The sequence below is a fragment of the Asterias rubens genome, chromosome 7, assembly GCF_902459465.1.
Source record: "Asterias rubens chromosome 7, eAstRub1.3, whole genome shotgun sequence".
NCBI classification, from domain to species: Eukaryota; Metazoa; Echinodermata; class Asteroidea; order Forcipulatida; family Asteriidae; genus Asterias; species Asterias rubens.
The window spans coordinates 8,543,105-8,557,052 of NC_047068.1; the positions used below are offsets into that span (position 1 = coordinate 8,543,105).

The window sequence follows — 13,948 nt, forward strand, 5'->3', positions numbered from 1 at the left end:
GTGTTACTGATTCACTCCGATGGGTTTCTACTGTCATCTTAGACTCCAGAGCGTATCGGGTGGAAGGAGATGCAGCTCGATTGTATGCCCCTGAGGGTGTACATCTGTACCATGATGCTCACTTATATGACTTGTCCGTCTGAGGACGTTAATGATGCCATGATTGTCTCATAAATGTCCGGCCCCTAGCTGATGATTTCGACACTCAGTAATTATACACACGGGATACATAGCCTTACATTTCTAGCTCTCTCGGGGTGAGTGTCATTGACCTTATATTAGCCTCATCCGTCACAACCGTCAAGTGTGACCCACTTTCATTGAGCTTGGGTAAGCGGATGTTTTATGCTTACGAGGAAGTCAATTGCCAACTGATATTTTATAAACACTGTAACATTAAGCGAAGCAAAAGACACTCAAACTTGCTGGTAGAATTCATGTTAGCGGATGAGTGACGTCACGATGTCCATTGTTAACGCACCAATGGACTCACGGTCTAAAATCACAGTCTCGCAGTTATGACAAAAAAGTTTTGTTCACATATATTTTTCTGCTAAGCTTGGTCAAATTTGGACAAGGTTTCACCTTGCTGGTGAGTAGGGGCCAGTTCTATAAATAGCCTACTGACTCCAAAGCAAAGTACACAAAATTGCTTACGGTTAGCAGCAAACAGAGCAAGCAAAAGATCATATAGCGCATTATTGTTTTAACTGGTTCCGGGCACGTATTTGCTCAGCAGCTCTATAAAGTTGAGTACAGAGAGCTTGTATTCTCAATTTGTTTACTCATACTCATGATTAAATACTCATAAATACCTCAGACAGTTTCGCTAGTCCTTGGTGGAGAGCGCATCACGTGGGGGTGTTTAAACCTTTGACAATGACCAGTGTTTATAACCGGTTGTAATATGAACATACCATGGAGGTAGAAACATACAGAGCTCAAGCACATCGGAAACGGATAAGTTTTACAGAGTTTCTTACTTTATTACGACTTTTAACCAAACAGGTATTTATGAACTTAATGGGAATAAAAGGGTAGCTACTAGTTTTTCACGGCCGTTTAAAACCTTGCAGCTTATGTATTCGTACCTCCACTTAAAGACACTGGACACTATTGGTAATTGTCAAAGACCAGTCTTCCCTGTTGGTGTATCTCAACCTATGCATAAAATAACAAACCTGTGAAAATTTGAGCTAAAATTGGTCATCGAAGTTGCGAGATATGAATGAAATAAAAAACACCCTTGTCACACAAAGTTGTGTGCTTTCAGATGCTTGATTTCAAGACCTAGAACTCTAAATCTGAGGTCTCGAAATCGAATTCGTTGAAAATTACTTCTTTCGCGAAAACCACGTTACTTCAGAGCGAGCCGTTTCTCACAATGTTATAAGTTTTTATGCAAAACATTATTTTGAGTAATTACCAATAGTGTTAACTGCAGCCATGTGAGTTGTTGCCCAATTCGGACATACCTGCAGTGATCGTTATATTTTGTGATGGTCAATTTATGGAGGATTGTTTTTCTGAGAACCAAACCTAAGCCGATTGCCATTGGCATACTACATTACCGTCATCTGTTTGTGTGGTTGGTTGATTTTGTCATGATCTGGTAAACACGACATGGGATGAACAACACGTGAAATTCTCTTAAATGGCTTACGATAGTCCCACGGGGACAGGTTAAAGAGAAGATACACGATTCGTACTGATTGAAAATTAAAAAACCTTTAAAATACTTTTATTTTGAAAGTTTCCTTTTTTAATAACTATGATACCAGTATACAAGTTTGTCCGGAGACAGTGTGCGAAAAATGATAACATTGGAACGATGTGGCAGCAAACTTTCATAATAAATGTAATTCTGAATGTGTGGTTATCCGAGAATAATACACCTGGAAAGTTTTCTCCCACATAACGTTCTCAAAAGTCCCACTCGTTTTCATTTCTTAGAGACCCACACAAATGACGTCACGTTTCATCATTCAAGCATAATCAGAATAGCGTTTTGTGTGTCACATGTGTTTAGATCATCTCCTTAAACCCGTTTGCCATTGAGCTCACCAGACTGGAATAAATCCTCTAGAGGGCGCCCCATACATTGCATTTTATTTCAAAGAGGAAACGTCATCCCTCGGCTAGACCATCACAAATGGATGAATACCATACCGAAGACCAGTAATATTTACTCCCGATTTGCACTGCATTGCTTTAGGTATTGTAACCATGCAATTCCGACACTATTAACGAAAACAATGCGATTCATTAGGCTACCCATTGAAGTTTCGGGTCATTTCTACAAAGTTCAATTAAAGGCATCATTTTTCGGTTAAATTTCTTATACATAGTCTACAATTTATGAAATTGAGATATTGACCAGCCTCTGGCTGCTTTATTGGCTTCGGCTACATTTAATGATCTTTTCCACCTAATGAATCTGAATGTTCTTTGTGACCAGTCAATGCTAAACTGCGAAATTTGAATTAGGCCTTGAGTGTTGAATGCTGATGCAACGGAGCATTCATTTGAAAACGAATGTGAATATTAAAGCCTAGTGCTAAATTGAAAAAATAATTGTTGACAAGTTGGCTGGGAAAACCCTTTAAAAGCATATAAACTAATGGCAAACCAAACCCACACGTCAGTCCCTTTACTGTGTTGTTCAAAAGGTCACGTACTGTGACATATTCTTCCTTGGCTTAATTCCCCTCGCACTGCTGGACTTTTGAGCTCCCTGCCTTGCATCTTATGTCCCACCAGCTTACAATCTGTGCCAGTTCAAGAGAAATGTGGTCAGGTTTCTTCTCTCACCGTATTTCGTTGATATTCACTCACCTTGAGTGGCTTTCGCATTTTTCATTTAAAACTAAGTAAAGAAATAAATATAATTGAAAATGCTTTATAGGTCAATTTGACAGCTATTATTGTTTTTTTTTGATGATTTTCTTGAACAACATTTTTTAGATGGATTGAGGGAAGGAAGGTGAGAGTGTTGGTGTGTGGATGAGGTTGGTGGTGTGAGGGTGGTGATGGTGAGGGGAGTGGGCGAGAGTGGTGAGGTTAAGGGTGGGTTTGTGTCCACATTCAAACAGATCACAGTGCTATTACATTGATTTAATTTATACCAGGAATATTTAGTAATAACAATAATCATAAGATATATCAGATTTCAGAATATTGTGCCAATTCACCGTGATTTACAACGGCAGCCCCATGAAGTCAAGTTCATTAAGTAACATTCCAGCAAGCCATTAATCATGTTCCAACGCCAAGCGAATTACGTTTCCTCCATTTAGGACAAATTGTCTAAACCATTCGGAGTCATGATGAATATAAATAAACATTATCTTCGTTTACAAGAAGCCAAGTTCGTCTTAAAGGCACTGGACACTATTGGTTATTACTCAAAATATTTCTTAGCGTAAAAACTTACTTGGTAACGAGCAACGGAGAGCTGTTGATAAAACGAAACGGCGCCCTCTGAAGTAACGTAGTTTTTGAGAAAGAAGTAATTTCGCACTCAAATAATAAAAGGCTTCAATGCATCTGAAGGCACAAAGATGGGTGCAACAACGGCGTTTTTCTGTCATTCTCTTGCAACTTTGATGACCAATTGAGTCAAAGTTTTCACGGATTTATTACTTAAATGCATACAATGTTGGGGTACACTAAGTGAGTACACGGGTCTTTGACAACTACTTAAGGTGTCCAGTGCCTTTAAAAAAGTCTATCTCGTCCAAGCTCGCCTCGAAAGACTGTTTCCAAGAGGAACGTGTTGATCCCGATACCCCGCTTTGATTTATAACACGTACTCGTGCCCCTTGTCTATACACACCCATGTAAAAGCCTGCTGTACACAATGTGGGGGTGATTTAATTTGGATATATTAAAAAGAGACAAATCAGTATGGCCTTGTCACTTAAATCCGACACGAGCGTGGCTGGCAAGAAATAATTATGTTCAAGGAATGAGCACATTTCAGACGCCTTCTTTAATTAATTGACTTGTTGTGCCCTTGGGTTTGGACACTGAGTCGTTATAGCATCGTGTTCTTCATTGACTTTTGTGCGTTGTTATTTCCCCGCCCTGTCAAGTCGTTTTCATTCCCCCGTCTCAGCGCTTGTCATGCTCTTTTCTTTTAAACAACATTCAACACCGCTCGCTTTAAAGGGGCACATTGACTTATCTTTCAAAAATGTAATGTTTTGGCTATCTCCTTGTTCTTAAAATAGTTTGTTTCCGTGCACAAAAACCATATACAGTGTTTTGTAACTAGTGAGTTACCAGTGAGTTAAATACCCTAATTTGCCTCTTGAATTACAACTAGCGAAACTAATACGGTTCGCCATTATCACTGCGACAAATACATAGGCCTAATGTGAGTATATCGCGTTTACAGTCTTATGTTTCGCCTATTCACAGTTACAAGCGATCGCTTATGACAGCTTTTGAAAACACCTGAAAGGTTTCCTGTCAATAATGTGACAAACAACAGACGAAATAGAAAAGGTCTTGGAAAGTAAACCTCTTCGTCTTCAAGGAAACGATGATGACATCATTACACAAACCCCTCGCAGCTACACACTTAATCATAAGCACAACTATAACTGGACAGTTTCTACGTCAAAACCTTGAAGCGGTTGGCAGTTTTACATGACAGCTCAATTTCCTTTATTTCCTGATGGAAGTGCAAATAAGTGCACAATTTTCCCGCGGAAAAATATCGTCCGCTATATAAGGAAGAAGATTATTTTTGTATCCTTCGTAGGATTTGTCTGGATGGGCGCTTGATTGGTTTTCGTTCAGGGAAATGTTACCCATGCCGCCTTACTTCATCAATAGCCGACAGTTATAGTTACAAAATACACTATAACTTAATTTCTTAAAATTATAACAGGCCTAGAGTCTTGAAAGGTAGGGCCATATTGGGAATAATAATATATTTTCAGTCAAGTGAATTATTTTGTTGTTATTTTTAAAGTATTTTTTTCAAGTCTACACACATGACGTAGTCAACCTTTACGCCAACAGGCGTTGGTCTTTATAAACAAGGACCATTTTGGACAGTGTTTGTATAATTGGACGGTGTTTATAATAAGTTTTTGTTTTCTTGTAATCCTTTTCATTTTGCTGTAAAGCGCTTTGAGGAATGCCAATTCATATTGGGCTATATAAATTATTGTTATTATTATTATTATTTGTGAAGTCTCTCATTCTTAACCGACGACTAAAGGAAAAGTTGAAAGTTTGTAAAACAATCTACAGTATTTTTTAGTGACTATTTTGGGCAAAATTCCAGATTTTGTGCTCCCTCTTGTTAAAAATACACGGCCTATAACAGCATGTTTACAACTTTTGCAAGTGTGGAGAACCCCTAGGTTATAGGAAGTTTTCAACTTGATTTCATATTTGAAAAAAGAAAAAAATGTTGAGTAGATGATAATATACACACCGTAAGGGAATTCGTGAAGCGTGGTGACTCCGTACGGTTCGGCGGGGCAGCAGGATCTATTTCACCCGTAACAAAGCAAGGCCGGTCTTTGCATGCTTCTCGGTGAATGCGTTTTTTCATGTTTAGAAGGAGCAGACCCCATTTTGCCACAATGCTCCCGTAATTATTTGCCCCTCCTTTTTCTAATGAGAAGAGTTCATATTTGTAACCAGGAAATTGTACTGAATCGAGCCCATACAAGGGAAAGGTGTCTCGAGCCATAACTGGATATCGAGTGATAGATATTATATATTTATTTTTTACTGCGGAGATTTCATTCATTCTTTGGTCTCATTGCAGTCATTATCTGCTGTTAATTTGTCAACACAAACTTTTTTGTATGTATGTATAATTATTAGTGTCACGTGACTCCGGATAAAGGGCTGAATGTTATAAAAGTTTTTCTTAACAGTTTTATAATCATGTTTTTTGTTGTTGGTTTTGTCTTGTTGTCTTCGTTCTCTGTCATTATTACCAATCAATTAAACTTATCACGAACCTGTACTCTTTAGAACGAGATAGACACCCATTTCTTCGGTTTACCCGACGACTGTTTCGTGAATGTAGGCTAACCGAGACTTTGATGCACCCGTGAACATGTGAGATTAGTTTGAGAATGAGTAGTTTTCTCATTTTAGTGATGTTGGTGTTGGGCGTGGTACCGGGAGAATGACGTTTCGATTAAGATCGATGAAACGGAGAAAATAAATACATAAATATTATTCTTATTCGGGCGTGCTTTCTACAATCTTGTATGCAATGGAAATCAAACTTGCCATATAGGATGGTTCTTTATTGATCTGCGCTACTGCACTATGTTGGAGGTATAAAGGGTATTACAATACAGGTAACCTATACACAAGATGGCCGCAACATTCTAGAAACCGTCAAATTCAATTTAAACCATATAAAGGCCTTTTCACACGACCTCCATTTCGAACCGCGTTGAAACCTAACCCGGGTCCTCGCTTCTTTTAGACACTATTACAGATAAGCAACATTCACACTGGTTTTTACTTGAACCGGCTAATGCGTGAACGCCGAAAAATGAAATTTCGGACCGAATTGAGGTTTTCAACCCTAGCCCCTGCCAGGGTTGATTTTTATCCGGCTAGAGCATGCTACCCGGATCGGAGGTGGGTTGACATTTGTACAGTGTGAAACGGGGTGAACAAAATCTCCGGTTCGGAACTGGTTCCGACCCTGAGAGTTTGGACAGTGTGAAGGTTGAGTTGGGGTGTAGGCATGCCTACACCCCAAGTCAACGACTGTAAACGCAACTATCAAAACACCACACGCACGTACAGATTTTCCGTGTGTCGTTTCAAATTCCCCGTTGTATGTGAGTTTCGTTTGTTTGTAGGTTGTCCCATCCTTTTAAAAGATTTCCTGTCACCTTCTGCGACCGGTTGTAAAATATTCAACTGTGTGGACATTACAACCTTTCCTACATATACTGTAGAGGAGTCCAAAACACTCAACTCAAACTCTTGGTTTGATGTCTTATCCCGGAATTTCCCCTTTTAACCACTGTCAATTCGAATCCCACCGGGAATTCTTTCAATTTAAAGCAATGGTCTTTAAATTGTATTTTGTTAAAGTTATGCTAATTTACAGGCAAGCGTTTTAAAGAAATGTCCATTAAAGTCCCCTGTGAAAGTTTCAGCTGCGTACAGTGTGTGTAGTTGCTGAGAAAACAACAACAAACTGTCATGGCATGTTCACAAGAACGTCAAATTCATCCACGTTTTAAACGGCACCAGCCCTCAGATAACAGATTCATGCATGCATCGCATTTTTATGTTCGAATGTCCTTGGGTGTAACCATAATACTTCGAAGGAAACCATTCCTCAACATACTTCAGCTGCATAGATTCATTAGTTGTTGGAGTGTTTTACCGACCATAGTCTTGTTATAATAATGAGGCAACTTTTACAGCCAACTTGGACATAACCAAATGCAGTGCTTATATGAACACTTTTGGTAGCACATGAGTTAGTTTTTTTAAGCAATGTCTGACAATCTTTAGGAATAATATGTGAACATTCAAAATGTGAATGGATTCTCTTCCTAACGATTGCCCAGAACTGGTTGCCTTCACATTGCCCCGTGTGACTGGACATGACTACATACCCCGAACTATTTTGAAGTATCTCGTATATTGAGCAGTAGTATAAAAGTCACCTTAAAACATTTCTTTACCGCGTGGCGTTCGTCATTATGAAATAATATACAGTCAGTGGTTTATAGTAGGATCAAAGTATAACATGCATATACAATCCACCCTGATGTGAAGGAATTCATTGCACGGTTGAGATGAAGCATAAGAAAGGATATCAAGACCCATGTATGTAAGATGAATGTCTCTGAAAAGGTTCTATTTGGTTTCAATACTCCTTATGGGTCAAAAGTGAACTGTAGCCCGGGTCCAATGTGGGACCTGCCCCATTTCTGGCTGACCTGGAAACTGGTCAGAAAAATAAATTACCTGACAAGGAAAATAAGACGATTATTTGAGTTGGTGATTTAAGTAAAGTCACGGAATGGCTAACTTTAAGGGTACGAGCATTTAGGAATATAAACTACCTGCATGGTACGTGGACCACGAAGATGTTAATAGATACCAAGATTAGGAACGAAGTCTGCCATTTTAGCTTTAGAGTCTGTATTTTGCAAAGGGCGATCACGATGCCTTAAAGAAAGACAAACCTCGTGCTTTCTCGTCGTTTTTGATTCCACTCGCGAGCGACATTTTCTCCACTATCACGTGACTGACGGAAAAACAACAAATGAACGGCCGTCGAGTCTGCATGCAAATTGAATATCAGAAAAAAACGACATGACTGAAGACCGATCTTAAAACAGCGCTAAAAGTAATTTCCTCTTTTAGGAACCGGTAGCCGCCATATAATGTAAACCAATTATTCAGCCACCTGTATCTACCCCTTAGGCCATTGGGTCTTTGATGATTGTTTAATGGCGTGTGTCGAGGATACCACGCTAGCTATGTTATCCCAGACGACAAAATAATGAAAAAGTTTAAATTTGCCGTATTTTTTATAGCGCCAATAAAAACATAACCAAGCGTACATAAACTTATTTACCGATACTTTGTTTCAATTCTTATTCACAGGCGACTTTTTCCTGCTGGTCTACAGCATCGATAGCATGGAGTCTTTTCAAGAAGTGCGCCGCCTACGTCAACAGATTATCGACACCAAAAGAAGCCGGAAAGGAACCAAGGCAGTTCCCATGGTGATAGCGGGAAACAAGACCGACAAGAACGACATCCGGGAGGTCACACTAGACGAGGTCAAGAGGGCTTTCTCTTCCGGTCGACGGGTCACGTGCCACGAGTTATCCGCTCTGAATAACTGTAACATTGACGGTGTTTTTCGCACACTTTTTGAAAATGCCCGAATGCCCAGTGAGATGACGCCATCTATGCACAGGAAGGTGACGGCTGCGACCTCCACCAATCTGAACAGTGGGACGAGCCCGAGGGGCTTGTCACTACGCAGGCGCATCAGTGACGCATGCGGAGTGATATCGCCGAATGCAAGGCGACCGAGTCTGCGCAGTGACCTCATGCAGGTCAGGACCAATGTGCTACGCGAGGAGCATCACCATAACGACGATGAGTACGAAGACGAGGCTGAAGGGGAGGACACTGCTTCCGGTGGCAGCACAAAGAAACGCGCATGCGTGATCCAGTGACGTCACACCCCAACCAATGTGAAATGACAATATTATTTTGCAAAGACATTTTTTCGAAGCCTTATTAAGTTGTAATGTAACATTTGTTCAATATAATAGAAAACGCGTGGTCACTGTTTACCACCAAAAAGAGGAATTTTTATGAGGTTGAATTAAGTAGGCCAAAGACCAAGCGATATATTGCACGATGCCGTGGTGTGAAATTCAGGGATACTGCGATCACTTCGATTAGGAATAAATTTGGTTTTCAATTAGTATCGATTTTGATACCGACCAGTCCATAGTGGCACCTACTAGTCTTCTTTAGTTCGTTGTATATCCAAGTACACAATTTATTATTCAGAATTCTTGGGATAAAGCCTACACCGAATGTCCAGCCGGCTGGGAGTGAGACTAACACTGCAACACCATCCTTTCAATTCAACACGGCAGTTTTGCTAATAAATTCTTGTGGGAAGATTTTTCATAAATGTTAAAGTTTCTCTTCGCAACGCAGTTTGTAAAGATCACGTCAAGCAAGAGAGTGTGATATTTACTGCCCCGCGCCCTTTTCCCAAGTTATACGTCAATAAATCACGCCCATTGAATTGCTTCACAGTGTGTTTACTGCTCCTCTCAAAACACTACATAGAAGACCCTGAAACGGAAGAAATACTGATGCGAAGAAGTGGCAGTCCTCGCAACCTTAACCCACATTTCAAACGTCTTCTCTCTTTGGAGCTTTCGAATCTCTTAGTGGATAAAGTGCCGTGACGAGGGACGCGCATCTGTTCCCGAGTCACGTACTGTTTGATGTTTGTAATATCGATGTCTGCATTCAGCGACACTGGACAAAATGAAAGCACAACCAGGCAAATACGTCGATGCTCGTTTTTTGTTTTTTTTTGTAAAAAAAATAAAACAGGTGGCGAATGAAACAGTCGTTGAATTTGTGTAAACTTGCAATGTGTCGATTTTTGAGGCTATAAAGGGAACAACTTTGGACTTGCTTACTTTTGAGGTTGAAAGTCCAGCCCTTATTTAGCAAGCAAGTTGTATATTTTGGCTTCTCATCCCCCAGTTATTCACTGAGTTCATGACGTATCCGCAACAAAAAATACAAAGACACTCTTCGACAATACTTTAACAAGTTGAGCCGCCTGACAAAAAAGGGAGCACTCTCCAAATGAACATAATATTTTGCATGCAATAGCCGTTGATTGCATGTAGTTGTCTCTCTCGGCATATAGAACATCCAGATCCTGAACCGTTGATGTATTTAAAACCATGGAAACGAAATCTTGGTTAAGCCACAAAACTTCACATGTAATCACGGAAATATTTTGATCATCGGGGGAGGGGGGGGGGGCTGTTAGGCAGAGGCAAAGTGTATCGCTGTTATCAGGTAATTTTGTTAAGACGCCGGAATACATCTTTTATGTCAAGATGGCTTTTGGAGATATCAACTAAAATGTTATTTTAAAAGTTCTTTCTATACCGGGCATTTATGCTCCCTCTGTCAATGGACAGCGATGAGATAAGACCATCATTTTATTTTTATGTATGGTTTTCACTGGATATATACAAAATAATATCAAGTGTCTGAAACTTTGCATGGTGGAAGTATAACTATGTATTTAGAGAGGTTGGCAGTAACACCATGTGAGCTCTATATAGACGAGTTTGCGGTAACACCATGTAATGACAATCTCTAAATGTGTTGGGGTGGTTCTGAAAAGAACCATTGGATTAACTCGACGTTTCGATCAGTATGCTCTGATCGTCTTCTGGAGAATCCCTCTGTTGAGTGAATATCTCTGTTGAGTTGTGTTGATTCTATAAAATAAAAGGTGGAAAATGACTCAACGTTTGGATCAGTAGGCCTTTGCTTAAAAATATCTGTTGGACACTTAAATTTTGGCTTGAGTTTTGAAAGATTTGATGGGAAAGGGTTAAGCTAAACTGCTCAAGAGAGTTTTATTTGTGGTTTCGGTCGAAATATTGTAGTTTGTTATTTTTATAAAAAATACACAGAAATGTTCTGTAAAGTGGACACTGTAAGGTATTATATAAAATTAAAAAAAGAGACCTGGTTAAAGACAAAATGAACAAGAGTACAGACACGGTATAGTGCTGCATTCACCAGTGCTGGAATTAAAACAAAAAAGTATTTCAGTATGTGATGATTGTTTTTTATTTATTTTTTGCTCCGAGAAACAATTTGAGAAGTAACAAGCATTCAGTATCACGGAGGTTTAAACCGCCAATTTCATTACTGCAAATAAAATTGCAACAACATGTTTTCACATGGGGATTCGTGTTCCCCTTTTGCCGTGTAAATGCCGGAGGGTAATTATTATTTGTCAAATGGTAATCGCTCCCTGTCGGGAGGGCACGGATATTCCCTTTATCGAAGGAAACACAATGCCGCCGTGAATTCATACAAGACATGATACGTGATATTCTTCAACGTGGGTCTCGTTATCTTGTAGTAATCCAACGGTCTTAAAGACCCTGGACACTATTGGTAATTGTCAAAGACTAGTCTTCTCACTTGGTGAATCTCAACAAATACATAAAATAACACACCCGGTGAAAATTTGAGCTCAATTGGTCGTCGAAGTTGCGAGATAATAACGAAAGAAAGAAAAACACCCCTGTTACAAGAAAAATGTGTGCTTTCAGATGCTTGATTTCGAGAGCTTAAATTCTAAATCTGAGGTCTCAAAATCAAATTCGCAGAAAATTACTTCTTTCACGAAAACTAAGTCACTGCAAAGGGAGCCGTTTCTCACAATGTTTTATACTACCAACCTTTCCCCATTACTCGTTACCAAGTAAGGTTTTATGCTAATAATTATTTTGAGTGATTACCAACAGTGTCCAACTAGCTAACATGCACAAGATGTTAAGATTTATCTAACCCCCACTGGCAATCGATCAGTCAGAATGTTCAATAAAGTCTGGAAATGTTACTTAGATAACATGGTCATGTGAGGTGAGTGGCCTGAACGAGGTGGATCAACACCGAAAATAGTACCAAGTCAAAAAGATTATATAAAGAGGTTTCTATTAAAGTTATATGGCGTGATTTGAGAGAAACTGATTCGGCACATTCGATAACAATAGTTACTTAATTCTTCCCGATTTAAAAATGTATTAATTGTTTTATTTTCTTCATCGGTGATGATATAAAATTATTAAGTTGTGTACTTATAGATAATATATAAAAAGCACCGAGTTCAAAACAATGCTAAGCATAGCATCCGGGTAGGGCACACATTAAAGTATGACCATTGTGGTGTCATCCAAGGTTATTGGCATTGTGCAGTGACGTCATACCGCCGCCATCTTAGAAATAAAACGATGATGAAACCATAATTCACATCTTTCTCTAGCAATACCTTTTGGGTTGTGGAACATTTCCTTTTATAATATAGAGGAAGAGTCTGCTTATCCCTTTGCATGTTCCCGCAGAATGGGCCAATGAGCCCTCTTTCCGACCCGATATAGAGGGCGCAACACAATTGCAGTGACGTCGTGTGCAATGTCTATTCCGCCAGAAACTCTTATCATAGAAAATGTTTACAATTTTTTTTAAACCAAACCGAGGCTGGAGGGAAAAATAGTCCGGCACCTTTTTTAACAATTGAGAATCAAAATTGTCAGTGTCATTGTTTGCACGGGGAACCTAACAAAAACGGTGGAGTTTGATAAAGTTTTTTTTTTTAAAGACCTTGACCACAATTACGTCGTAAGGTCCGATGTGTAGAAAAATATCTTTGTCATTATACAATAATTATAACGACTACCTATAGGGCCTACTCTCTTAATGTAAAAGAGTGAAAAACACCACCCTCACATGGCTCTTTAAAAAGAGTGGTGGTTATTTCACTCTTTTAGAGGGGTTTCACTCCAGGACAGAGTGAAAAATCACTCAAAAAGATGCAAACTTCAATCTAAAAGACAATGGAAGACCACTCGAAAAGAGAAGAGTGTTTTTTTTTTTACTCTTTTGCATTTAGAGAGTACGAGGCATTTTGAATAAATTTGATAATTCGCTTGCACCATGTCATTCTTACAGAAGATCAGTGTCAAACCACGAGTACTTTGCTCTCTTATAAAAAATAAGATTGGAATTTTTATGATGCTATATAAATAGTTGCGAAGAGTGTCTTTCAAAAAATGTTCTGTAATATTCCCCCAAATTTGTAACATCACAATGCATGAAATTGCACACGATATGCTTATGCAATTCCTACGTGAAATTTATCAAAACCTTTGCCCAATTTTATGGCCCTGCATACCATGGAATTCTGACTAGATTACAACGCCCAAATTCAAGCCGTAATTTTGTCGAATCCAGTGCCATAAGCCTTTTTGAGACATGGTGAATAATACGCCTCTCTTAATATTTATGCATGACGTCATAATTCTTACCCAATGAGGCTATGGGCGCACGTCTTCAATCACTTGCAGTGGCTGCGCCCATAGCCTCGTTTTGGGTTAGCATTGTGACGTACCTCATGCATAAATATAAAGAGAGGTGTATGGGAGTAGGCTCCACTGTTTGGTTTAAACAGACAGATTTACTCAATTCTAGTGGCATAGCATTGTGTCCACTATATCTTAAAAAGGCTTATGAAATTGGGCACTGAGAGCTCAAGTTGGCAGCTTGGCAACTATTACGACTCAAGTTGGCAACTATTACGACTTTAAACCATAGAGCACGAGAATGAACCATTTTCGCATTTTACGAT

General features: G+C 39.3%; 1 protein-coding gene across 1 annotated transcript in view; it reads left to right on the forward strand.

Moving 5' to 3' along the window:
* LOC117292391 (GTP-binding protein Rhes-like) overlaps positions 1-9,411 on the forward strand; it is a 56,382-nt gene extending 46,971 nt beyond the window's left edge. The window contains exon 2 of the mRNA XM_033774419.1: positions 8,626-9,411. Coding sequence (XP_033630310.1) covers positions 8,626-9,209 — 584 coding nt within the window. The 3' untranslated portion in view covers positions 9,210-9,411. The remainder of the gene's footprint in view (positions 1-8,625) is intronic.
* The last annotated feature ends 4,537 nt before the right edge of the window (positions 9,412-13,948 follow it).